We start from the raw sequence: 25,124 nt of genomic DNA, 5'->3' as shown, positions 1-25,124 counted from the left end.
GCAGTGTCCCAGGGTCATGGGATCACCTTTTGTGACCTTCTGACAAGCAAAGGCAATAGAGGAGCCAGATTCACTTAACAACCATGTTACTAACTGAATAACTGCAGTTATTCACTTAACAGCTGTGTCAAGAAAGATCGTAAAACAAATGCTTAGCAACGGAAATGTTGGCCACAAGTGTGGTCGTATGTTGAGGACTCCCTGTACTCTTATCTAGAAAGCTTAAAATAATTGAGGATAAAAAGAGAAAAGTAAAAATTCTATGCAGTTGAGAATATCAATATTGCACACATCGGTTTATGTGACTCTTCATTCAAAGTTAAGTATTGGTTTTTAAATAGGATTACTTATTTATATTCAAATTAAGGCTTTGAAGAAGGAATGGGAATGGAGGAGAAGTTAGTGGACTGTAGGGAGAGGAACTGCAAACCACGACCCAATGAAAGGATGGCTCAAATCCTCCTATCTTATTTGTGTTATGTGTTATTATGATACCAGTAGTCCTCGACTTACAACAGGTCATTTAGTGACCATTCAAAGTTATAGCAGCACTGAAAAAGTGACTCCTGACCATTGTTTACACTTATGACCATGGCATCATCCCCCATGGTCACGTGATTTACATTTGGATGCTTGACAACTGGTTCATAGTTACGATGGTTGCAGAGTCCTGGGGTCATGGGATCATTTTTTGCAACCTTCTGACAAGCAAAGTCAATAGGGAAGCTGGATTCACTTTAAAATACCAGTTACTAATTTGACAACTGCAGTGATGTCAAAAGTCGTAAAATGGGGTAAAACTCACCAAATTTATCACTTAGCATAAATTCTGGACTCAATTGTGGTCATACGTCAAGGACTACCTGTATTATATTGCTGCTTGCTGAAGTTAGTTTAGCCATTAACAATTCCTTTTCATCCCCATCACCCCATTCTACTATATGACATTTTAATTTGGAAATAAAGCTGAATCCATATCCTATTTCCTAATACTTCAGCAAAACCTTAAGATGTGGAATGTATTCTTTATCAAAACAAACAAACAAACAAACCAGCCTGCAATCTGAGAATCCAGAAAAGTTTAATTTACTCCTAGAAATTCCAAATCTTTTTTGCCATTCATGGCAAAAAATAAATTAAAGATCTATTCCTCATGGCAATGGGATTATAATAATATTAATACCTACGCTATACACTTGTGAAAGTTGTCGTGTATAATTTTTATTTATTTACCGGTATATCCCCCCTTTAGTATTTTTACCAAGAGCCGACGTGGCATAGTGGTTAGAGTGCAGTACAGCAGGCTATTTCAGCTGACTGCTAACTGCAGTTCCGCAGTTCGATCCTGACCATCTCAAGGTTGACTCAGCCTTCCATCCTTCCAAGGTCGGTAAAATGAGGACCCAAATTATTGAGGGCAATAGACTGACTCTGTAAACTGCTTAGAGAGGGCTGTAAAGCACTGTGAAGCGGTATATAACTCTATTGCTATTGCTATTTACAAATTATTCAAGGGAGTGAACATATCCAACACACCTCCTATTTTCCCCACAACAACCCTGTGAAGTGGGTTGAATTGAGAAAGAGTGACTGGTCCAAAATCACCCAGTTGGCTTTCAGGGCTAAGGCGGGACTAGAACTCCCAGTCTCCCTAACCTGATGCCTTATCCAAAGTAGCTCCCTACATACAAGATCACTTTTATTTTTTAACACCTAATTCCAATCACTTTCACCCATTCTTGCCCCCCGGCTCTTACCAATGGGCACAGTGTCAGTACCAGGAGACCACAACGTTCTTCACTTGGTCCTCCATATCCAGCAGTCACAAGTCGTACCACATTTTCGTGGTTCATCAATGGGAGGCTGTACATGGCCCACTCAGATGCAAATTGTTGATGGCACAAAGGAGGAAAGGCCTTGATGGCCACAGGTTGCTGGCCGAAGGTTCCTTGCCACAGTTTAGAAAGCTGCCCTTCGTGGAGAAGCTATTCCAAAAAAGATTAGGGAAAAGGATTAGTTACATTCCTATCAGTGCTTTAGGTAGGAGCTTGTTGTTTTCCAACTGTGCCAAGAAATTACAAACTCTTTGCCCACTGATCTTATTTTCTGTCCTTGATGACATTCCTTCTGCTGCTTGGAGAATTCTGGGAGTTGACGTTCACAGCTTTTAAAGTGGCCAAGCTTGGGCACACCTGTTATAGATAAAGCTAGCTTCCAGCTAATACAGGTAGTCCCTGAGGGGCCAGCCAAGGGTGGGATTTGGAGGTTCTCTGAACCGGCCATAACGTTAGCTAGGGGTTCTCCCAGTGGTGGGTTTCAAAATTTTTTGGAACCTCTTCTATAGGTGTGCCCTGCTTTCCGGGTCCACTGGTGGAACCTCTTCTAACCGGTTCGGTAGATTTGACGAACCGGTTCTACCAAATAGGTGCGAACTGGTAGGAACCCACCTTTGGGTTCTCCCGAACCCGGGCGAACCTATAGCAGCCCACCCCCACCCCTGGCTTCCTCATTGACTTTGCATGTCGTAAGATTGCAAAAGGGGATCACATGACCCCGGAACAGTTCATTTAGTGACTGCTCAAAGTTACAATAGCACAGGAAAAAAGTGACTTATTTCCATTTTTCTGAGTTGTACAACTATCAAATGCAATGACTTGATCAAAATCCAGACGCTTGGCAACTGACTCATATTAATGACGGTTGCAGTGTTCCGGGGTCACGTGATCCCCTTTTGCAATCTTACGACATGCAAAGTCAATGAGGAAGCCAGGGGTGGGGGTGGGCTGCTATAGGTTCGCCTGGGTTTGGGAGAACCCCTAGCTAACGTTATGGCCGGTTCAGAGAACCTCCAAATCCCACCCTTGGCTGGCCCCTCCCATCCCACCCTGCCCCTCCCAGGAGTCTCCATGCAGCCCATTTTGGACGCGAGATAAGTGCAGAGCCTGCACGGAGGCTCAGGGAGGGGGAAAACTGGGCCTCCCTGAAATTCTGGAACCTGTTTCCAGCCTCTGGAGGGCCTCTGGACCCTGGGGGAGGCAGTTTTTGCCCACCCAGAGGCTCAAGGAAAGCCTCCGGAGCCTGGGGAAAGCTAAACTTCCTGCCCCCCCCCCCCCCGGCTGTGGTGTAGGAGGCCAACTAGGCCATAGCCACCATGGCCACGCCCACCCAGCAACCGGGCAGAGAGCCCATTGCTAAAATTTTTGAAGCCCACCCCTGAGCCAGATTCATTTAAAACCTTGTTACTAATTTAACAGCTGCAGTGATTCTCTTAATAAATATAAACAAGGTTGTAAAATAGGGCAAAACTCACTTAATAATGCTCACTTAGCAACATATATGTTAGGCTCAGCTGTGGTCATAAATCAAGGGCTACCTGTACTGGCAAGTACCTCACTCTGGTCAGTAGCACATGTTTTTACAGCTTTATATTTTGGTCCCTGATTACTTCTTTAGGATCATCAGGCTGCCAAAGTGAAGAACCTCCTTCTTTGGAATTGCAGGCATGTGAAGGAAAGCTCTGAAAACCCCAACAATTGCTATCTTGGCATTGCCATTAAGATTGGGTGGGGCGGGGGGGGGGGGGAGGAAGCAAATTATGGTAAGACTCCCACATCTGGCCTGCAGAGTTCCAAGTCACCTCTAGATGGCAGCAGAGCGATACAGAAATTCCAATGCTTGCCATATAGGGGGCATCTGTTGTTGTTTTTTTTGCAGTGGCTTTGGCAGTGGTGGTGACTCCTAGTGGCTTGACTCCAGAGGTGGTATTCAGCAGGTTCTGATCAGTTCTGGTGAACTGGTAGTGGAAATTTCGAGTAGTGCAGAGAACCGGTAAATACCACCCCTCACTGGCCCCACCCCCATCTAGTCTCTGCCTCCCGAGTCCCAGCTGATTGGGAGGGAATGGGAATTTTGCAGTATCCTTCCCCTGGAGTGGGGAGGGAATGGAGATTTCACAGTATCCTTCCCCTGCCACGCCTGCCAAGCCAAGCCAAGCCCCGCCCACCAGGTCATGCCACACCCACCAAGCCACGGCCACAGAACGGGTAGTAAAACAAATTGAATCCTACCACTGCTTGGATCCTCCCCAGATTGAATCATACCTGAATGAATTGGAGATCTGGAACCTCTAGCCTGGGCAGTCTTTTCTCATCCTTTAGTTCTGAGCCTGTCGTTACCTTGTTGAGTTCTCCAGTTTCTTTTGGTCCTAGTAACACTGCATGAACTTTCCGATGCTTCAGAACTAAAAGGTTACATAAAGACATTTCCCCCTCAATGAGATTCTCTATATTTTCCCAATGTTATATCCTCCCTAAATTAGGCAAATAGTAATCTATTTGAGAAAAAATAAGTGTTTTGCTATTCAAGGGAAAAGTAAAAAGTACAGGGCAGAGAAGCTGTACCTTCTGACTATGAAGCTTCTTCTGACTAAGAAGCTCCCTTATATTTCAACTAGAAAAACCCATTCAACAACTCAGCAGTTTGCCAGTCATTCAGTTTTTTGGATGACTAAATGCAATTTTACACTATACAGGTAGTGCTCGACTAATAACATTTCATCTAGTGCAGTGTTTCTCAACCTTGGTGACTTTAAGTCCACAGGACTTAAAGTCACCAAGGTTGAGAAACACTGATCTAGTGACTGCTCGAAGTTAGAAAAGCACTGAACAAAGTGACTTTTGACCCTTTTTCACAGTACGACCTTTGCAGCATTCCCATGATCACCTGATCAAAATTCAGATGCTTCTGAATTCATGATGGTTGCAATCCGGGATGATGTGATTCCCTTTTCCGACCTTCTGACAAGCAAAGTCAATGGGGAAGCCAGATTCACTTAACAACCGGGTTACTAACTTAACAGCTGCAGTGATTCACTTAACCATGGTGACAAGAAATGTCGTAAAACGAGGCAAAAGTCATTTGAGAACTCTCTCAATTAGCACCATAAATTTCGGGCTCAACTGTGGTCATAAGGCGAGGACTACCTGTAAAAGTGATGACCTGTGGCTAGGAGGAGGGGAGAGGCAGTCAGCAGGGGGTTCTTTGGTTTTTCTAGTGTGGCCCCAAATTTCACTGCTCAGTATTTAATTCCCACAACACTGTCAATAATTCACTAAGACTGCATTACTATTATTGTTCTCTTCCTTCCTAGTATCTACTTCTCCTCACTTATGACTATAACCATGTTGCTTGTATCTTTCAATTTATATTGTTTTTATTTGTTTCCTAGTACGATTTGATAACTTATTAGTAACCTTGACTATCACTAAGTGTTGTATCTTTTTATTCTTGATGAATGTATTTTATTCTCCTTATGTACACTGAGAGCATAATGCACCAAAGACAAATTCCTTGTGTGTCCAATCACACTTGGCCAATAAAGAATTCTATTCTATTCTATTCTATTCTATTCTATTCTATTCTATTCTATTCTATTCTATCCTATCCTATCCTATCCTATCCTATCCTATTCTATCCTATTCTATCCTATTCTATTCTATATAATGGAAATACATCCTCCAAACATGTTGCTATTGTATTTTTCAGGGGTGTCCCAGACAGCAGGGAAGCTTTTCTTCACTTTCCCTATCTCAAATTCAGGGTTTTTGTGCAGTCAATTTTTTTTTTTTTTAAAAAAATACTTTCCTTGAAATTGCCATACCTGGAAATGCCAAGAAACATAGGAGGATAAGTAGGCAGGCTACTGTGATCCAGGCAATGCTGGCGGGACTAGGTAAGGACTCAGCTGCAGAGATAAAACAAGAGAGCACAGATGTCATATTATAATGGGAGAAAAGGGAGGAGAGCACTTCAGAGAAGGCAGAGCAATCTCTTTCAACCTATTTGCCACGTAATAGCTGTGTATATTGCTAAGCATCTTGGCTCAAAGTCTCGGGCCCTCCTCCACATCTCCAAGTGCCTATGGGCCTCTGCATGTCCACCTCCAACCTCTCTGCCCATCCTCGGTATCGGTCTCTTGCCATCCTCTCCCAGCCCTTTCCTCTGAAGTTTTAATTAAAATTAGAGCAGGGGAAAGGACATTTCCCTCCCTCTAAGAAGCAGCCCATTCCTTCTCATCTATCTCTGCAGCCAGCATTCCTATCTCCTCCCCATAGGTTTTGAAGGCCATCATATGGCATTACAACACTACAGAAGGCTGTGCGTATGGGAGTGTGTGTTTGTGTATAAGCATTGGAGAGACGGTAAAGCAGCAGAGCGGGGAGTATATTTTACGAAAAGGGGAAATGGACATTATAAGGACTTTTGATTACAGAATCCAATTCTCTCTTTTTTTCTTGAAATGTGCTCAGCCACCAAGAAAGTGAACACAAATGACAGACAACTCTTAGGTTCAGGGGTGAGTTCCAGCACTCGCTACTGCCGGTTCACTCATGGCCGTGCAGTGCGTGTGCGCTTGATGCGCTGTGCAATAAAAATTGCTCTGCGCATGCACAACAAGCAAACAAAAAGATGGCGGCGCTTCCTGGAGAACCCGTTTGGGAGCGTGGCAGGCCTGGATTGCTGCCGGTTCCAGTGACCCAAGCCACCAAACCACTACCAGTTTGCCCGAACCAGTCCAAACTGGTAGGAACCCACCACTGCTCAGGTTGCACAATGCTAAAGTGAGAGATTAATATTTCTTTTCTTGTAGGATTTGATGTAAAGCCCTAAATAATAGAATAGAATTCTTTATTGGCCAAGTGTGATTGGACATAAGTAGAATAAAAATACATTTATCAGGAATAAAAAGATACAAACACTTACTGATAGTCAAGGTTACTAATAAGCTATCAAATCGTACTAGGAAACAAATAAAAACAATATAAATTGAAAGATTCAAGCAACATGGTTATGGTCATAAGTGGGGACAAAGAGATACTAGGAAGGAAGAGAAGAATAACAGTAATAAATTCTTGGTAAATTATTGACGGTGTTGTGGGAATTAGTTTTTAAGCAGAGTGATGGCATTGGGGAAAAAACTGTCCTTGTGTCTTGTTGTTCTGGTGTGCAGTGCCCTAAAGTTTCGTTTTGAGGGCAGATGTTGAAACAATTTATGTCCAGGATGGGAGAGGTCTGTAGATATTTGAGATAGATGAGAAAGCTGGAATAAGGAGAAAATCCAAGGTGAAACTCCATTTTAATTGTTGTTCTACTTAATATTTGTGGAATCTGTGGCTAATTTAAATATCTGGGTGGGGGAATGTCAAAGATGGTTGGAGATTGATATCGGCAGAAGACAAGCAACTTCAAAAGCGCAGGGATGATGGAGATTGGGGGAGAGGGTATAAGAAGAAAAGAGCAAAAATGTTCCCCAAGAGGTTAGGAGATGTTACTTCCCTTTCTTTCTTTCTTTCTTTCTTTCTTTCTTTCTTTCTTTCCTTCCTTCCTTCCTTTCTCTCTCTCTCTTCCTTCCTTCCTTCCTTTCCTAGGCTCCCTCTATCTCTGGATCAGGTTCTGTGTCAAATTAAAAACTGCAAGAAATATTGCCCCAAATAAAGGAAGGTTCTTTAATTCACAAGACAAGATAGAAAGGAGGGAGACCGGGGGATGTCATAGAATCTCTGATAAGTTGGCTTTGAGAAGTTACAGAATAGAATTCTTAAGGTTGCCAGATCACGATAGTCATCTTTTTAATATACAGACCTCCAATCTCTTCTATGAAATTTAACCCCTTCAATGTCATCCCAAATGAAAAGCCTAAACGTAGTGGTATCCAATCTGATGTCCTCTAGAAGTGTAGGGACTCCAACTTCCAGAATTCCCAGTCAGCATAACCCGCAGAGACCAGCAAATCTGAGAAAGTTGCATTAGTATGTATGAATGAAGTTACTCCTGTTCATATTAATCCCTTGTCCCTCTTTCTGGCCTCAAAAAGCCCTACCATCCTATAAATAGGATTACTTTCTTGTTCCAGATATCTTTATTTTTGCAAATGAACAGTTTTGTTGGTAGATCTTCTCTACCTCAAGAGGATCATCATTCTCTATATATTCTTCAAAGAGGAAACAAATATCCAAACTCTCTAGCTTCACAATGGAAAAATGACCATTTCTTTCCATGCTTCACCGAACAGATTACTTTTAGCAAAGTGATTGGATTATTATCTGGGCACTTTGGAAAATTGCAGTCCACCAAAAGCTTCACCTGAAAAGCACTCTAAATTTGGATATTCCCAAGAGAATAATCTAGAGAAGGAACAAAGCAACAATTAAATCCAAGGATCCCATTAGGAATCTAATACAAAGCAGAAAGAAGGGCCTACCTTTATGATGAAATTCAGGCATATAAAATTATATTTGTTGCCACAAGAGTGGAAGGTGATTTTTCTGCCTTGGTTGCTAAAATCATAGTTGGACTTTGCATTTTACAACAGTCCTCGATTTACAACAGTTCATTTAGTGACCATTCAAAGTTACAACGGCAATGGAAAAAGTGACTTACGACTGTTTTTCATACTTAGCCATTGCAGTATCCCCATAGTCACATGATCAAAATTCACTGACTCATATTTATGATGGTTGCAGTCACGTGATTATCTTTTGCGGCCTTTTGACAAGCAAAATCAATAGGGAAGCCAGATTCATTTAACAGCCATGTTACTAACTTAACAACTGTAGCGATACACTTAACTGTGGTAAGAAAAGGTCATAAAATGGGCAAAATTCACTTAACAACAGTCCCACTTAGCAACACAAATTTTGGGCTCAATTGTGGTCATAAAGCGAGACTACCTGTATATAGGAAAATTGAGAACATATACTGGTCGGCCTATCCACATTAGCTTTTAAACTAATTTGGTTAATTTATTTGTATCCTCCTTTTTAAACTTAAGACAGCATTAAGCTATCACACTGTTCAAGTCAAACCTCGCTGTCATTTTTCACCCTTTACATTTTTAACTGTAAACTGTTGTTTTTAGTTATGAAGTTGTGTCCGACCCATCACGACTCCATGGACAACGTTCCTCCAGGCCTTCCTGTCCTCTACCATCCTCTGGAGTCCATTTAAGCTCACACCTACTGCTTCAGTGACTCCAACCAGCCACCTCATTCTCTGTCCTCCCCTTCTTCTTTTGCTCGGAGTCTTTCCCAGCATTAGGCTCTTCTCCAGTGAAATTAGAAATAACCTGCATCTTATTATTCTATATGTAAAGGGATGCAGTGGCTCAGTGACTTAGATGCTGAACTTGTCGATCAGAAAGGTCGGTACCTCCAGGCGGTTCAAATCTCTAGCACCGCATAACAGAGTGAGCTCCCGTTACTTGTCCCAGCTTCTGCCAACCTAGCAGTTCGAAAGCATGTAAAAATGCAAATAGAAAAATAGGAACCACCTATGGTGGGAAAGTAGCAGCATTCCGTGCACCTTCGGCATTTAGTCATGCTGGCCACATGACCAAGGAGATGCCTTCAGACAGCGCTGGCTCTTCAGCTTTGAAACGGAGATGAGCACCGCCCCCTAGAGTTGGGAACGGTTCCACCACAAAACCACACCCGACTAAACCGCGCCTGACTAAACCGCGTCGCTGACGTCATCAACAGGGCAACAACAGCGCGGAGACAGAAGCACGCTGTAAACCCTAAACCTAAAATTAACCCCTAAACCTAAACCTAACCACCCTAAACCTAATCCTAAACCTAACCCTAACCCTAACTCTTAACCTAACCCTAAACCTAACCCTAAACCTAACCCTTAACCTAACCCTAACCCTACCCTAACCCTAACCCTAACCCTAACCCTAAACCTAACCCTTAACCTAACCCTAACCCTAACCCTAACCCTAACCCTAACCCTAAACCTAACCCTTACTTTAAGTTGAATCGGCTTGCTTTCAAAGCGCTATTTAAAGCGCCCTTCTTTCTCCGCGCTGGCTGTTGTCGCCCTGTTGATGACGTCAGCGACGCGGTTTAATCGGGCGCGGCTTAGTTGAGCGCGGTTTTGACGGGTCACGGTCGGGAATGACTAGCACATATGTGCGAGGGGAACCTTTACCTTTACCTAAAGTGGACTACAGTGATTTATGGTCGCAGAAGCTCAAAACGACAACATTTGCTCCTAGCTTGCCTACCAGTAGATACCATTGTACTTCCAGAACTGGAAAATCAAGGAAGTCAGATCCATACCATCCCTTCCACATCAGCCACCTTGGAAGTCCCAAAGTGACTCAGCCCTTTTCTTTCGGGGGGAATTTTGTTTGGGAGCAACAATCCTCCTTTTTACCTGAAACCTTCCCTGAGAGCAGCCAGGCAACTCCCCCTCTTTTGGTATGCAGTTATCAGTCTGAGTCAGAGATCTGGCGTGGGCTTTCTCTCTCGGCATCCTCAAGGTCTCTCCTGAGTTAAGTGCTCTTCTCAAACAAAGGCAACCCTCCTCCCTCCCCTCCCACAACCTATCCAACTCTGCATCTCTTGGTGAGGGGGGAAAAATCAAAGGCTCTCAAGATTTTCAGGGCAAGGAGAAGAATAGATCAAAATAGGAAGAAGAAGAAAGAACTGTGAAAGAGCATCAGTGGTGGGTTTCAAAAATTGTTCGAACCTACTCTGTGGGTGTGGCCTCCTTTGTGGGAGTGGCTTGCTGCCCATGTGACCGGATATGAAGATGCCGACGACAATTGTCAGAACCACCTTAAATTACCTCACACACAGCACTGGCATGCATAAAAATATGATGTAAACTTGTTTTTTAAAAGGCATCTTTGGTTTGCGTTAAAACAACTTCAACACACGCAATGTTCTGATTGCACCACAAACGCAGTAGTCATCCTTACCTTTCACAGAGGCACTGAGTTTTATAAATATGAGCATGATAGTGCAGAATAATCATATCCAAGGACCAGTGGTGGGTTTCAAAATTTTTGGGAACCTCTTCTGTAGGTGTGGCCTGCTTTCCGGGTCCACTGGTGGAACCTCTTCTAACTGGTTCGGTAGATTTGACGAACCGGTTCTACCGAATAGGTGCGAACTGGTAGGAACCCACCTCTGATCTGTGTAATACTAGGGTTGGAGATGGGGGTGTGCGGGGCATGAAGATACTCCTACCCTGCTGTTGTGTTTCCCTCCCAACAATTTGGCCAATGTTCCAACACTTAGGCTGGGGGGTCAAATTTTATACCCCTCAGATAGGGTCCGCAACTTAGGAGTCCTCCTGGATCCACAGCTGACTTTTGACCACCAGTTGTCAGCTGTGACCAGGGGGGCATTTGCCCAGGTTCGCCTGGTCCGTCAGTTGCGGCCCTACCTAAACCGGGAGGCTCTCGCAACAGTCACTCGAGCCCTTGTGATCTCTAGGCTGGAATACTGCAATGGGCTCTACATGGGGTTGCCCTTGAAGTGCATCCGGCGACTGCAGTTAGTCCAGAATGCAGCCGCGCGAGTGATAGTGGGCGCACCGCGGTTCGCCCACGTTACACCCATCCTCCGCGAGCTGCACTGGCTACCTGTCGGTCTCCGGGTGCGCTTCAGGGTACTGATGACCACCTTTAAAGCACTCCATGGTAGTGGATCTGGGTACTTGAGAGACCGCCTTCTGCCGATTACCTCCCTCCGACCGATTAGATCGCACAGACTGGGCCTCCTCCGAATCCCATCCGCCAGTCAATGTCGACTGGCGACTACACGGAGGAGAGCCTTTTCTGTTGCAGCTCCGACCCTGTGGAACGACCTCCCCGTCGAGATCCGCACCCTCACCACCATCCAGACCTTCCGCGCAGCCCTCAAGACCTGGCTCTCCCATCAGGCCTGGGGATAGGTTCCCAATTTACCCGCCCGAGTGTTGACTGTTGAATGAAAGTTGTGTTTTATTATTTTTCTTTTGTTCACACTTTGTTTGTCTTTTGATATTGCACCCCCTTCCCTGTGATTGTAAGCCGCCCTGTCCCCCCTCAGGGAAAAGGGCGGCCTATAAATCTTAATAAAATGACTAAAAAAATGACTTATTTTCCCTGCCACCTTAATTGTTCTGCTGTGACTTCCACTTGTGATCCATGAATCTTCCCCCACCCCTGTCCCACTCAGCAATTCCTCCCTGACCTCTGACCTCCAGATTTCTTACCAGGTCCGTTTCCAGGCTTGGCGTAGCTGATGTTCGCATTGCACAGATCAGAGCGGCACCTACAGGACAAGGTGATGGCAGCCGAAGAGCGAAACTCACAAGCTGGGGAATCACAGGCTTCTTTTTCACTAATCCAGCAACCTGAATGGAGATTGGGGGAGGGGGAGGGAGGGAAGGGAATTCAGGAGGACAAAGTTTGTGAGAGTTTCTCTGCAAGGACTAAATCTTGCCCCTGGCAAGTGTTGGAAAGGAAAACAGAACAGAACAGAACCCAAAGGTGCTTTTTTCAAGAGGCAACTGGACTTCCTTTGTTTTTCCTTGAAGATGTTTCGCTTCTCAGCCAAGAAGCTTCTTCAGAACTTAGATGAGAAGCCAAACAACTTCAAGGAAAAATAAAGTCCAGTTGCCTTTTGAGAAAAAAAAAGCACCTTTGGGGTAACCATGACCTGGATGCCTGAGAATTCCCATAGACATTTAGAACAGGACAGAGTAACAAAGTTGGAGGGGGCCTTGGAGGTCTTCTAGTCCAACCCCCTGCTCAAGCCAGAAACCCAATACTATTTCAGGCAAATAATTGTCCAACCTCTTCTTAAAAACCTACACTGTTGGAGCACCCACCAAAAACAAGTCATTCTCTTCCAAAGAATGTGTTGGATTTGACTTCCTGTGGGAGGAGCCTGTCGCCGAGGAGCTCAACGGAGCCCCTCTTAGAGTTCTGGTCTGTATATCTAATTAAGATCAATAGATATCATCCCTTTCTGGCAGAAAGGGACAGGCAGCAGCTCAGGTGTTAGGATTTATTCGTAGTTCACAGCCCTTTTCCTTTTTTTTTGGGCTGCGAACAGAGAATAGATCCAGCGTAACTGAGCTCTTATCTCCAGCCAGTTCTTCGCAGCTGCCTTTTTGCAGCCTTAGACAGCCGACTCCCACACTCAGGACAATGATAAATTGTTTTTAAGATAATACGAGCGGGTCTCACTTCTGTGACGTGTTTTTTTTTTAACTATCTAAACACCAGCCTTGTTCTTCCTTTGAACTTCTCTGCGCAATTGGGATACAAAATGGCGTTTTTACTGTGTTGGTGATTGATGACGTAATTAACTGGCTTTATTTCCCCGGAGACCGCTACTCATTAATGAGCAAAATCTACAAATAATTTATTGAGAACTGACCAGCTGAAGACACTGTTTATCTGTCTACTCTCAGATTTTATCTATAATGTCTCCCAGGTCTAAACAGGCAAAAAAATCCTCCCCCCTCGTGCTTAAAGAACTTGTTACCAAATCGCTGCCTTTGTCTCCTACGCCATCTACTGGAGATTCTTTGACACAGGAGCTTCTCTTTCAAATAATTAATGACTTTAGAAAAGAAATTAAAGAATTTGTGTTGGATTTATGCGATAAAATACAGACCAAAATTGCCCAAATAAATGCGAATATGTTTGAAGTCACGTCTACTTTAACAGATTATATTGAAGAAAATGGAGACGAAATTGGAAACTTTGGAGGGGGCTAATTTTAATTTGACTTCTAATATTCAAGCTTTACAACAAGAGATTATTAATAATCAAACACAACTTACAATGATAAATTATAACAGAAAGGCGTTTGCAATAAGAGTCAGAGGACTGCCTGAAAAGAAAGGAGAAAATTTGAAACAGACTTTTGTAGAAGCTTTCAGCCAAGTGGTGGGAGGTCCGGGACTTAATTTTGATTGGAATATTCGAAAAATCTATCGCCAAAATTCGCATGTAGCAGAGCAACGACAGCTTCCAAGAGACATAATTATATATTTTTTCACAAGAGAATCCAGAAACGCGATCTCACAAAAGTTTTATAATAGCAGGCTCCGAATCGATGGCCACGATTTGTTCGTCTTTAAAGATATCCCGCTTCAGATGCTGCAAGCAAGGAGAGGCTATACTTTTTTAACCCAAGAACTTAGAAATCGTCAAATAAAGTATAAATGGGAAGCTCCAGTTGGAATCACAGTTACATTTGAAAATCAAAGATTTCGTATTAATTCTGTTTCGGAAGCTCGGGACTTTTATTATAAAACTCTGAAGGCGGGGCTTCTTGACTCACTCGGAAGCGCGGAAGGACAAGGTGAAGGAAAGATAAGCAGCAAGTCACTTGGTTACAAGAAGGAGGGAGTTGTTCTCCCCCTACTGGAGAGGCAGAAGAGCGGAAACTGAGGATTTAGTCATATTTTCAAAGCAGCGGGACACGTGGTTATAAGGCAGAGGGTTGCCTTTTCTTTCCGGAAGGGCAGAAGAGTAAAGAATATAGACCCAGCGACGTCTTTAAAATACTTTCTAAGCTTTTGGACTGATTAAAACTTTAGAATTTCTGTTTGGTATGAAATGGTAAAGCTGTGTACTGATGAGGAATGGAAAGAAGCATTGTTTATTCTAGACAGATATTATACGGGACTTTTACAAGACTTATTTGAATTTCAATCCAAACTGCGCATGAAGTGTTTTCTGTGAGGAAAGCGGGGACTAAGATTTATTTGAATTGCGGTTTGGGATGAATGGAGTTGGGAAGACTGGGGCAGAAAGGAAGGTGGAGCGGAATATTGATGAAGGGATCTTGGGATTGAACGAACTGGTATGGATTTTGGGCACACATTCTACGAATTTACATGTTTGAAGTATAACATAAAAAGCTCAGGATTTTAAAGTGAAGAGCGAGATCCTAATCTTATGCAATTTGGGCTTGGGAGGAATGGAGACGTGAAACGAAGGATAGGAAGATGAGTAGCGAAAGTATGAAGATAAATTGATTTTTGTATAAACTAATATTTGAATATAAGGTTAAGAAAGGCTATCTGGAGAGTCTACAGGAAGATGGGGGTAAATATCAAAGAAGTAAGGGACGAGGACAAAATATAAATGGAATGATTCACACTGTTTAAATTTTAAGAATGATGGGAGGCTGAGCATAAGGCAAAAGATTTTTCAATTTTTTTTTTATTTACTTTTTTGTTTTTCTTTTTTTTTCTTTTTCGGAGTGTTCTTTTTATTTTATTTTCATTATTATTGTTAATAAGATATTTTGAAGGTGAATGGTACTGAACTGTGCCGGGTGTGTGACCTGGGAAGTCGGAGGGGGTTAGGGAGGGGGGTTCATTGGGGGTGGGTGGGTGGGTGGAGATATAGTTTCAATATATAGAATAAGAAGAATACACTTGTATACTGTTGTTCCTTATCTTTTCTTTTTATTTTTCTCTTTTTTTTTCTTATTGCTTTTTTCCTTTCTTTTTTCTTTTTGGCGTAAGGAATAGAGAAATGCACCATAGTGAGAAGTAGAGGAAAGGAAGAGGGAGAAGTAAGGAGGGAGGAAGAGGGGAATGTAAGGAGGATGAGAGGGGAAGGAGGGTGAGGAAGGCGAGAAAGGAAGATAGGAGGGGAAAGGGAAGTAGGAGGGGTGATCGTTGGAGGGAGAAAGGAAAGTTGGAGGGGGAGAAGAAGGGGTGTATGAAAGCGATAGGTTGGGTTTATGAGTTGTGTTTAGGTTGGGTTTTTTTTTTCTCTTACTATTATATTATTATTATTGCAAATATCCAGTATATAAGTGAATGTACAAAATTGAAAATGAAAATGAATAAAACATTTGAAAAAAAAAAAAAAAAAAAAGAATGTGTTGGATTTGACCTGCCTTGTAGTTGAATCCCGATTTTTTTCATTTATTCACCCTCCTAAATTGTTGAAATGTGTTGGTATAGTGTAACGGTATCCCCATGCCCTCCACCAAATTGTATTATTCGGTAACTTTTTTATATTCATTGCTGCTTTTTCTTTCATTCTTCACTGTAGTTGCAAGAAACCCTATGTTTCTAACATACTTTTTTGTGTGTACCAAATTAAAGATACAAAAATTTAAATTTTTGTCACCAGCATGCTCAGGACCTCAAGATTAGAGTTCAAGTCATAAATCTTGAATGAAATATGAACATTGACACATATTTATTTAGGAAAGGGACTGAAGCAGAGAGGATGGGCTGTCACCCATCCTTTGTTTTACATAGAGGTACTCCTTGACTTACAGCCATCCATTTAAGTGATCATTCAAAGTTATAAGGGCATGGAAAAAAGTGACTTACAACTGGTCCTTGCACTTATGATTGTTGCAGCATCCTGCTTGCTTAAAATTCGGGGGATTGGCAACTGGCATCTATTTAAGACAGTTGCAGCATCCCAGGGTCATGTGATCATCATTTGCATACTTCCCAGCCGGCTTCCAACAAGCAAAGTCAATGGAGGAAGCCAGATTTGTTTAACGACTGTGTGAGTCACTTAAGAACTCCAGTGATTTGTTTAACAACCATGGCAAAATAGTGTCAGCGTTCCAAGTATCATGTAGAATTAAATCAGAGTCCAAGGCAAAACAATCCTTAAAGTTCCAATTTAATAAAGCAGACATTTTAGCACATCTGTGTAATCCCAATGCTGGAAATTACATCAGAATTCCACCCAGTTAAAAGTTCATGATCTTGTCCCCACACCCACAATCCATCACATGGTCCAATCTTCTTCTTCCACACTGGCATCTCCACCCTGCTACTTCCGGTCAGGTGTAAAAGTGCGGAGACAAAAGATGACCTTGGTCTTCTAGAAAAGAATGATAACAACACATTCCACAATCCTACTCCTTTCTATTCCCCCTTCCCATCAACTATACTAATGAAACAACATAATGAAATAAGAGAAAGTGTGGCAGGCCAAAATTCTAAAAGGAATATAATTGCAGGCCTGACAAATAGGTTGTAAAATCAGGCCTGACTCACTTAAGAACTTCCTTGCTTAACAATGGAAATTCTGGCCCCAATTGTGGTTGTAAATTGAGGACTATCTTTACTAACATGCATTTGGGAGAGCCAGTTTGGTGTAATGGTCAAGGCATCAAGTTAGAAACCAGGAAACTCTGCATGAAACCAACTGGATAACCTTGGACCAATCTCTCTCTCTCCCTCTCCCCCTCTCCCCCTCCCTCCCTCCCTCCCTCCCTCTCTCTCTCTCTCTCCTTCAGCATTTAGTCATGCCAACCACATGACCACGGAGACTTCTTCGTACAGCGCTGGCTCTTTGCCTTAGAAACAGAGATGAGCACTGCCCCCTAGAGTCAGGAATGACTAGCACATATGTGCAAGGGAAACATTTGCCTACCTACACACACACACACACACACACACACACACATTTATGGAGTTAATATGTCTCTGCAATCATGCCTGATTCTCTGTGACTTACAGACTTCCAAAACAGCAATTGGAACAGTATATGAACCACAAAATAATAGAATAGCAACAGAATAAATAGCCTACCATACCCCTGGCATTATGAATGTTTATGTTTATTTCATTTGTATGCTGCCCTTTCCCCCCGAAGGGGGACTCAGGGCGGCTCACAACTCAAACAAGGGAAGGGGGATTATAATTAGGAGACCGCCAATGAAGATTGAATAAGTTGCATAAGTTGGGGACAGTTGTGTTGTTATTCCCATTTTTGAATTTCTGGAACATCATCTTAAAAATATAATTAACATACAAGGTAGCACTCAACTTACGACCGTAATTGAGCCTACAATTTATGTTGCTAAGTGAGATGTTTGCTAAGTGAGTTTTGCCCCATTTGATGACTTGTCTTGCTACAGTTGGTAAGTGAATCACTGCAGTTGTTAAATTAGTAACACGGTTGTCAAGGGAATCTGGCTTCCCCATTGACTTTGTTCGTCAGAAGATCACAAAAGGAAATCATATGACCCCGGGACACTGCAAAATGTCATAAATGTGAGTCAGTTATCAAGCACCTAAATATAAATCACATGAGCATGGGGTTGCTGTAATAAGTGTGAAAATGGTCATAAGTCACTGTTTTCAGTGCCACTGTAACTTCAAATAGTCACTAAGTGAACTGTTTTGAGGACTATCTGTACCTAATTTGGTGTTCCTCCCCCCCCCAACTGCCCCCCCAACTGCCTCCCTCCCCCCAGAATGCTTTAGGAACATTCTGATAAAGCTGGAGATGTTACAATTGTGAACCTCATTTAAGGAAATTTATGGCAGAGGGATCCAAACACCAGCTTCATCTTCTATTTTGTTACTTTCCTGTATTTCCCCACTGCTTCTTTCCCTTTCATGCTTTCCATCAAGGACGATAACAATGAATAATGCACAAACCTCTTATGACTACCTTCCCTCTCCACATCTGGGAGTAGCCCTTATTTCATCCCACCATCAGAAGCATGAAAGAAGCCACATCAATAACACAGAAGGATGGGAGAGGGAAGGATCCTAAATGTAGGATGCTGGGGGGGGGGGGCAGAGTTTCACATGAAAAGGAATCCCTCCGATCCACAAGACCTTAAAACAGGGCTGGCGCATGAAGGCCATGCAACATTAAGCCATTAAACATGGATAGGATTGTATTGTATTCTATGCTGCAGTTTTATCCATTACTGTGTTTGTATTTAAGAGGCAGAAGCAAAAAAAAACACCACTGAGGCTGCAAAAGAGAGAGAGAGAAATTACATTCAAGGCCACTTTAGGGAGTCCACTGTTTTGCCTGATCTGAGTTTGGCTGTCTGAGAAGAATCAACTGCTAACGGTAACATTTAAAATCTGATTTCTACAATTCCTTCCTTCCTGTGCTCCAAATCACCCTTCTTAAAATCTGGGATCCTTCCCAAATATGCAGGGGGGGGGGGGAGAAGAAGACGGGAACACTGTGCGTGCCACCTTGAGCTCCTGAATGAAAGCCAAATCTAATAAATAACTTTTAAAAAATCAGCCTTCCACAATGTACTTATATCCATATGCGTTGGGTCATGATATTAGTTACTTCAAATGAGACTATTCTGGATGGGTAATTCTGAGAGTTATCGTCCCAACCCTTCTGGGCCAGGAAATAATAGATCCATGGTGCTAGGACCAAAGTTCTTTCTCCCTGTTTGAGAGTATACAGGTAGTCCTCGACTTATGACCACAATTGAGCCCAAAATTATTGTTGCTAAGTGAGACATTTGTCCACTGAATTTTGCCCCATTTTGCGACCTTTCTCACCACCATCGTTAAGTGACTCAGTACAGTTGTTAAGTTAGTAACCTGGTTGTTAAGCGAATCTGATTTCCTCATTGAATTTGCTTGTCAGAAGGTCGTAAAAGGGGATCCCATGACCTCGGGACACTGCAACCATTATAAATATGAACCATTTGCCAAGCATCCGGATTCTGATCATGTGACTATGGGGACTCTGCAAAGGTCGTAAGTGTGAAAAAAAAGGCAGAAGTCACTTTTTTCAATGCTGTTTAACTTTGAGCCTTCACTAAACGAACTGTTGTATGTCAAGGACTATCTGTACGCCAGACCGGGGCATTTTACAGTCCATCCTGGGCTTTTGGCTGTGCCTGTCTGGTCTGCACGAGGTCAATCAGAAATTAGAAATCAAACGTAAATAAGATGTAATGTGCATTCTTACCAGTTGCAGCTAATCAAAACCTGTTAAACCTATTGGTTCGGCCTTCCATAACAGTCCCAGTTTCTCAAGCATGAAAATTAATTTCCTGCCAGTGTATGTGCAGGAGAGATTTCTGTTAGTAGCTTGCCCCAAAGAAAATATTCTGGAAAAAAGCTTCCTAGGAAGGAGAATCTACAGAATTGCTCCATGGGAAACCGACAAAGTTTTCCAACCAAAAATGTCACACTTTCTCAGACCTCTTCAGATGACCTTGACCTCTGTTAGTATCCCTGTTGCCTTCAAGCCAGATGCTCTCCTTAACCCCTGCTTCTCTAGAAGCCTTGTGTGGTGTCTTAGCATTCCTTGGGGAATCATAGTCTAATAATTGGCTAAAGGAATCCCATGGTAGAAAATAAAAGAAGGCAGGAATGGCGGGGTTTTTTCCTTCTTTTTGCTACACACTTGCATAGTGCGTACTCTGACCTTATCTTTCTTGCTGCTCTCCATGGTAACTGCAGCTCCCGGGCGTGATTCAGTGTGGAGAAGGGAGAAAGCTGTAGATATCTCTCTAAGAAGAGCCAGTTTGCCGTCTTTTTCTCAGGCAGGGATGAGCCAAAAATAGACTGGAATGTACTGGGCAAGATCTCTAGATGACTTGCAGAAGATGTGCAAACCATTGGCTTTTCAGCTTAACTCAAAAAATCTTTTGCTGGTTGCCGAAATGAAGAGAACCTCATTGGGGGGTGGGGGGTGGGGTGGGGAAGATTCAGGGGAAGAGGAAAACCAGAACTTGAATATTTGGATGAAGCGGTTCTTCATATCTCTTTGGTTTAGGGAAGATGTGTTTAAGCAAGTAGTTTTGCTCTCACTACTGTGAGAGAGACTCCCGAGGAGAGCAAATGCTCATACTTGCCGTTTAATGTGTTTATCTGTTGTGCTATGTTTATCCCATTGTTCACCTCAGTGCATATTTGCTCAGTGAGCTACTAGTCAAACACTTAAATCATGAGTAGTGAATCTTAAGGATTTAAAGTTGGGTGTCTTGTTGATTTTTTAAAAGACCTTACAAATCTGGAATCCCTTTTCAGTCTGCTGCTGTGCAGATATTTTGATGTATAATTCCCCAAATTCACAGTTGAGAATTATAGCCCAACACACATATTGGGAGACATATTTCTAGAGATGCAAACACCCCCTCTATTTCCTGCTCTCTCTCTTTCCTTCAAAGAGATAAAGCTAAATATTATTAGAGTGGCTGACACCTGTGATCAGGGTCAAAAGAATAGAAACTGGAGGAAAACAGACTCAAATCTACACTCAACTATGAAACTAATTGAGTGGACCTCAGCCAGCTAATTAGGCGTTATTTTCTTAGCCTACTTTACCTTCAAGGGTTGTTAGAAGGAGAAGATGAAATCGACAAAAGTCCTGCCAAAGTGAGTTCCTTTCAACACGAATTGAAATATAACAAATAATCTCTCCAAATAATCTCACTATGTCTAATAAAACATGATTGATGTACCTCTTAATAAGAAACTTCATTATCTGAGATGAAAGATAATAAAATGTGCCCACCTAGAAGATACAAGGTCTATTTACAATCCACCATATCGCTTAGGTTTAGGAAGATGAGTTTAAGCAAGCAGAAGCGTAAAGCTATCAATGTGAAAAGGTTCTACAAATTTTGGCATGCATTTGCAAGGTAAGTGAATACTTTACTACAAATTTCAAGGGAAGAACATACATTTCGGTGAGGCAATCTCAAATTTCATCTCTTTACTTCCTATACTCCAGCAGGGAGTATAGTTCAGCCATTCAGCTTGGAATCAACCAGAGGTAAGACATCAGTTGACCAAAATGCATGTACAAATCAATCCTCAGAAACATCCACACGTACGGTGTCTTTAAATTTAATGCATGCCAGACAAAGAATCAGAAAAATAGCAGTTGCATCTTGAATTTTGCCCTCTACACTCAATCCCCATTTCCAGTCTGGGATAGTATGATTGGTTAGTAAAATTTTAAGATGGTGAACCCTACCTGAAGAACATACCATGTGCTTTATGATCTCCTGCTTTATGGCAAAGATATTAAAGATCCCGAAGTTCATACTTTTGAACAGGAACAGATGATAAAATTATTATTTTCCTAACTCATGTATTCTTACATTTTTTTTAAAAAAAACCCACTACCCTTTGTTAGCAAGAAAAAGAAAACATTCAATGTGCTTGCTGATATTCTGCTTCCATTTCGCCCTCACTCCCCAGGAAAGACTTCCTCGTTGCATCTTCCATTTGTCCTCCTCACCTTGCACCTTGACTTGAAGTTGTCCTTGGTTCAGGTCCCAGATGCCAAAACAGCACTGATTGTGAGGACACTGGATCGTGCCATTGCGGCCATCTTCCAAGATTAAGCCCTGAAGATGCTCCAGTCCCTCAGTCAGAGCATTGGATCCATAGGAGACACAGCTACGGTTTTTACTCAGGGCATCCATATACTTACTTTGCTGTTCCAGCATCAAAAGCCAAAGGAGAAAGATGTGGAACCCCATCTATTTTCCAGCAGCACCTGGTCTGGGTATGTAAACCCAGCGTGCCCGCTCTGGTGTCTCTCCTCCAGGCTCAGGTGGGAAGGACTTGGCAAGCTTCAGTGTGTGGGATGGGACTGACTCCTGTCAGCTAGTGACCACAAACGAACAGGGGAGGGAGGCAATGAATGTAGTCAAGGAAGGACAAAACGAACTTCTACTAGATCTGCCTTTATTCCCATGTTTCTGAGACACCATAGAAAGAAAGAAAATCAACTCCCACAAGACAGCTGCGTTCAGGCTCGGAAAAATAACTCCCCTGCAAACTCAAGGAGAGAATTTGAGATGCCCTAAGCTGGGATATCAACTCTATAGGCCAAGGACATCTTTTCAGGTTTAGATACACATGTGAATGATGCTTGTGGGAGGCAGGCAGAATAACTTTTGGAGGTGGTTATCAGCAAACCTTAAATTCCACTTAGACAGATGTGTTTAATATGTGGTACATTGCATGTTTACAAGACTAGACTTTGGAGGGGAAGGAGTGTCATAAAAACCACAGAAGTGCAGTATTATTAATATGGGACAATCCACCTCCCATATATTGTATCTTGATTATCCATATTTAGTGCATGGATAATAATATGTAGTTGTTTAGCTTTGTAGAACCAGTTAATTAGCGAGAAGTACAGATGACCCTGAGAAAGTATCCAGCTGCTTTGAAACACTGATTAGAGTTGGGGATGTGTCCCCTCCCATCTTGATAGAGTTCTGACCATAGGAACATTTCAGCACTATAATAATATTGCAGGTTTTCATCTTATTCTTCTTCACATTTTTTAAAAAAAATTCTAAATTTGGGGAAGGATAATGGCTTCGATAAGCAAGCAAGGAAACAGCCTACCTAAGAATCTTATCAGTCATAGCAGCTTGTTCTGAGCTATTTGGCCAACTATAGGCCAACTTAGCTCAGCTGCATATATGCAGACTTTGAGAAGCCTAAACTTGGTTTTCTCAACTCCAAGATGAATACTAGGGGGCAGTGCTCATCTCTGTTTCAAAGCCGAACAGGCAGTTCTGTCTGAAGACATCTCCGTGCTCATGGGGCCAGCATGACTAAACGCAGAAGGCACATGGAACGCTGTTTACCTTCCCACCAAAAGTGGTTCCTATTTTTCTACTTGCATTTGTATGTGCTTTGGAACTGCTAGGTTGGCAGAAGCTGGGACAAATAACAGGAGCTCACTCCGTTACACGGCGCTAGGGATTTGAACCACTGAACTGCCAACCTTTCTGATTGACAAGCTCAGCGTCTTAGCCACTGAGCCACCACATGTATAGGCTGGGCCAAAATCTGTCTAGAAACTAGATTAACAGATAAATAGATTTTAACAGAGTTGGGAGGGACCTTGCAGGTCATCTAGTCCAAACCATGCCCAAGTAGGAGACTTACACCATTTATGACAGATGGCCATCCAGTCTCTTCTTGAAAGCCTCAAATGATGAAGCTCCCACAACTTCTGAAGATAAGCTGTTCCATTGGTTGATCTCACTCTCAGAAAAAGTCCTCCTTATTTCTAGGTTGAATCTCTCCTTGGTCAGTTTCCATCCATTATTCCTTGTCTGGCCTTCAGGTGAACTTTCTTGCCATACTTGTTAAGTTACTTGCTGCAGTTGTTTAGTTAGTAACATGGTTGTTAAATGAATCTTACTTTCTCATTGGCATTGCTTATCAGAAGATCACTCCAACCGTCATAAATATGAGTAAGTTGCCAAACATCTGAATTTTGATCATGTGACCATGGAGATACTACAGTGGTCGTAAGTGTGAAAAATGGTCATAAGTCACATCTTTCAGTGCCATTGCAACTTCAAATGGTCATTAAATGAACTGTTGCAAGTCAAGGGCTACCTCTACATGAGGTCAGCTACAATGTACAGTAGAACCTCTGGTCACAACCCTAATTTGTTCCATAACTTTGGTCACAAACCGATTTGGTTGTGACCTGAACCTAATTTTGGAAATTTGGTGCTTACAAAAAAAATGGCACAAAAGGGGAAATCAGCCATGAAAAAAAAATGTGAATTTTTTGGTTGGAACCCGATTTGGTCGTGGTCAAAAGTGTTTGTGACCAGAGGTTCTACTGTAGTTACAAAGGTTTTCATATGGACAGGTTATTAAAACGATTATGGTTTGAATGGGTATCTGATTGCAAGCACTTTGTTCAGTGGTAGTATTCAAAAAGTTTTACTACCAGTTCTGTGGGCGTGTCATGGCATGGCTTGGTGGGTGTGGCTTGGTGGGCGTGGCAGGGGAAGGATACTGTAAAATCTCCATTCCCTCCCCACTCCAGGGGAAGGTTACTGTGAAATCCCCATTCCCTCCTGATCAGCTGGGACTCGGGAGGCATAGAATAGTTGGGGGGGGGCAGTTTACCGGTTCTCCGAACTACTAAAAATTTCCACTACCGGTTCTCCAGAACTGGTCAGAACCTGCTGAATACCATCTCTGACTTTGCTCTAATCATGTATCACTGTAAATGGACACTTGTGTAAAAAGAGAAACTATTTTTATTAAATTTATAATTAAAAATCTGCTTTTTGGCATTAGCATTAAAAGTGGCAACTTTTAAAGGATAAAAAAGGCACCTTAAGATAGGACAAGAAGTAACCAATGGAAACTTGTCAAGGAGAAATCCCATCTAAAACTAAGGAGAAATTCCCCGACTGAGAATAGTTAATCGGTAGAACAACATGCCTCCAAAAGTTGTGAATGCTCCCTCACTAGAGATCTTTAAGAAGAGATTGGACAGCCATTTGCCTGAAATGGCATAGGATCTCTTACTTGAGCAGGAGTTTGGACTAGATGAACCTCCAAGGTCTCTTCCAACTCTTGTTTTTCTGAAAGTCTAGGGACAGACCTTTATACCACATATATTGAAATTCCCCAGGTATTTAGAATTTTGTTGGAAATTACGGTAATCAACATTGCTATAATGGCACTGGATAACAGTTTTATGTGAGAATTTCCTATAAGGAAGGTGTGAACACCTGACGACCGTGACCAGGGGGGCCTTTTACCAAGTTCGCCTGGTA

General features: G+C 42.4%; 1 protein-coding gene across 1 annotated transcript in view; it reads right to left on the bottom strand.

Moving 5' to 3' along the window:
• AMHR2 (anti-Mullerian hormone receptor type 2) overlaps window positions 1–21,995 on the bottom strand; it is a 43,373-nt gene extending 21,378 nt beyond the window's left edge. The window contains exons 1-5 of the mRNA XM_032211265.1: window positions 21,809–21,995; window positions 12,046–12,186; window positions 5,660–5,743; window positions 4,101–4,240; window positions 1,758–1,985 (exon numbers count right to left, since the gene is read on the bottom strand). Of these exons, the coding sequence (XP_032067156.1) occupies window positions 1,758–1,985; window positions 4,101–4,240; window positions 5,660–5,743; window positions 12,046–12,186; window positions 21,809–21,995 (780 nt within the window). The remainder of the gene's footprint in view (window positions 1–1,757; window positions 1,986–4,100; window positions 4,241–5,659; window positions 5,744–12,045; window positions 12,187–21,808) is intronic.
• Window positions 21,996–25,124: the final 3,129 nt, after the last annotated feature.

The sequence above is a fragment of the Thamnophis elegans genome, chromosome 2 (genome assembly GCF_009769535.1).
Source record: "Thamnophis elegans isolate rThaEle1 chromosome 2, rThaEle1.pri, whole genome shotgun sequence".
Taxonomy (NCBI): domain Eukaryota; kingdom Metazoa; phylum Chordata; class Lepidosauria; order Squamata; family Colubridae; genus Thamnophis; species Thamnophis elegans.
Note: the sequence above shows the minus strand (reverse complement) of the source record. Positions and strands in the feature narration are given on the sequence as shown.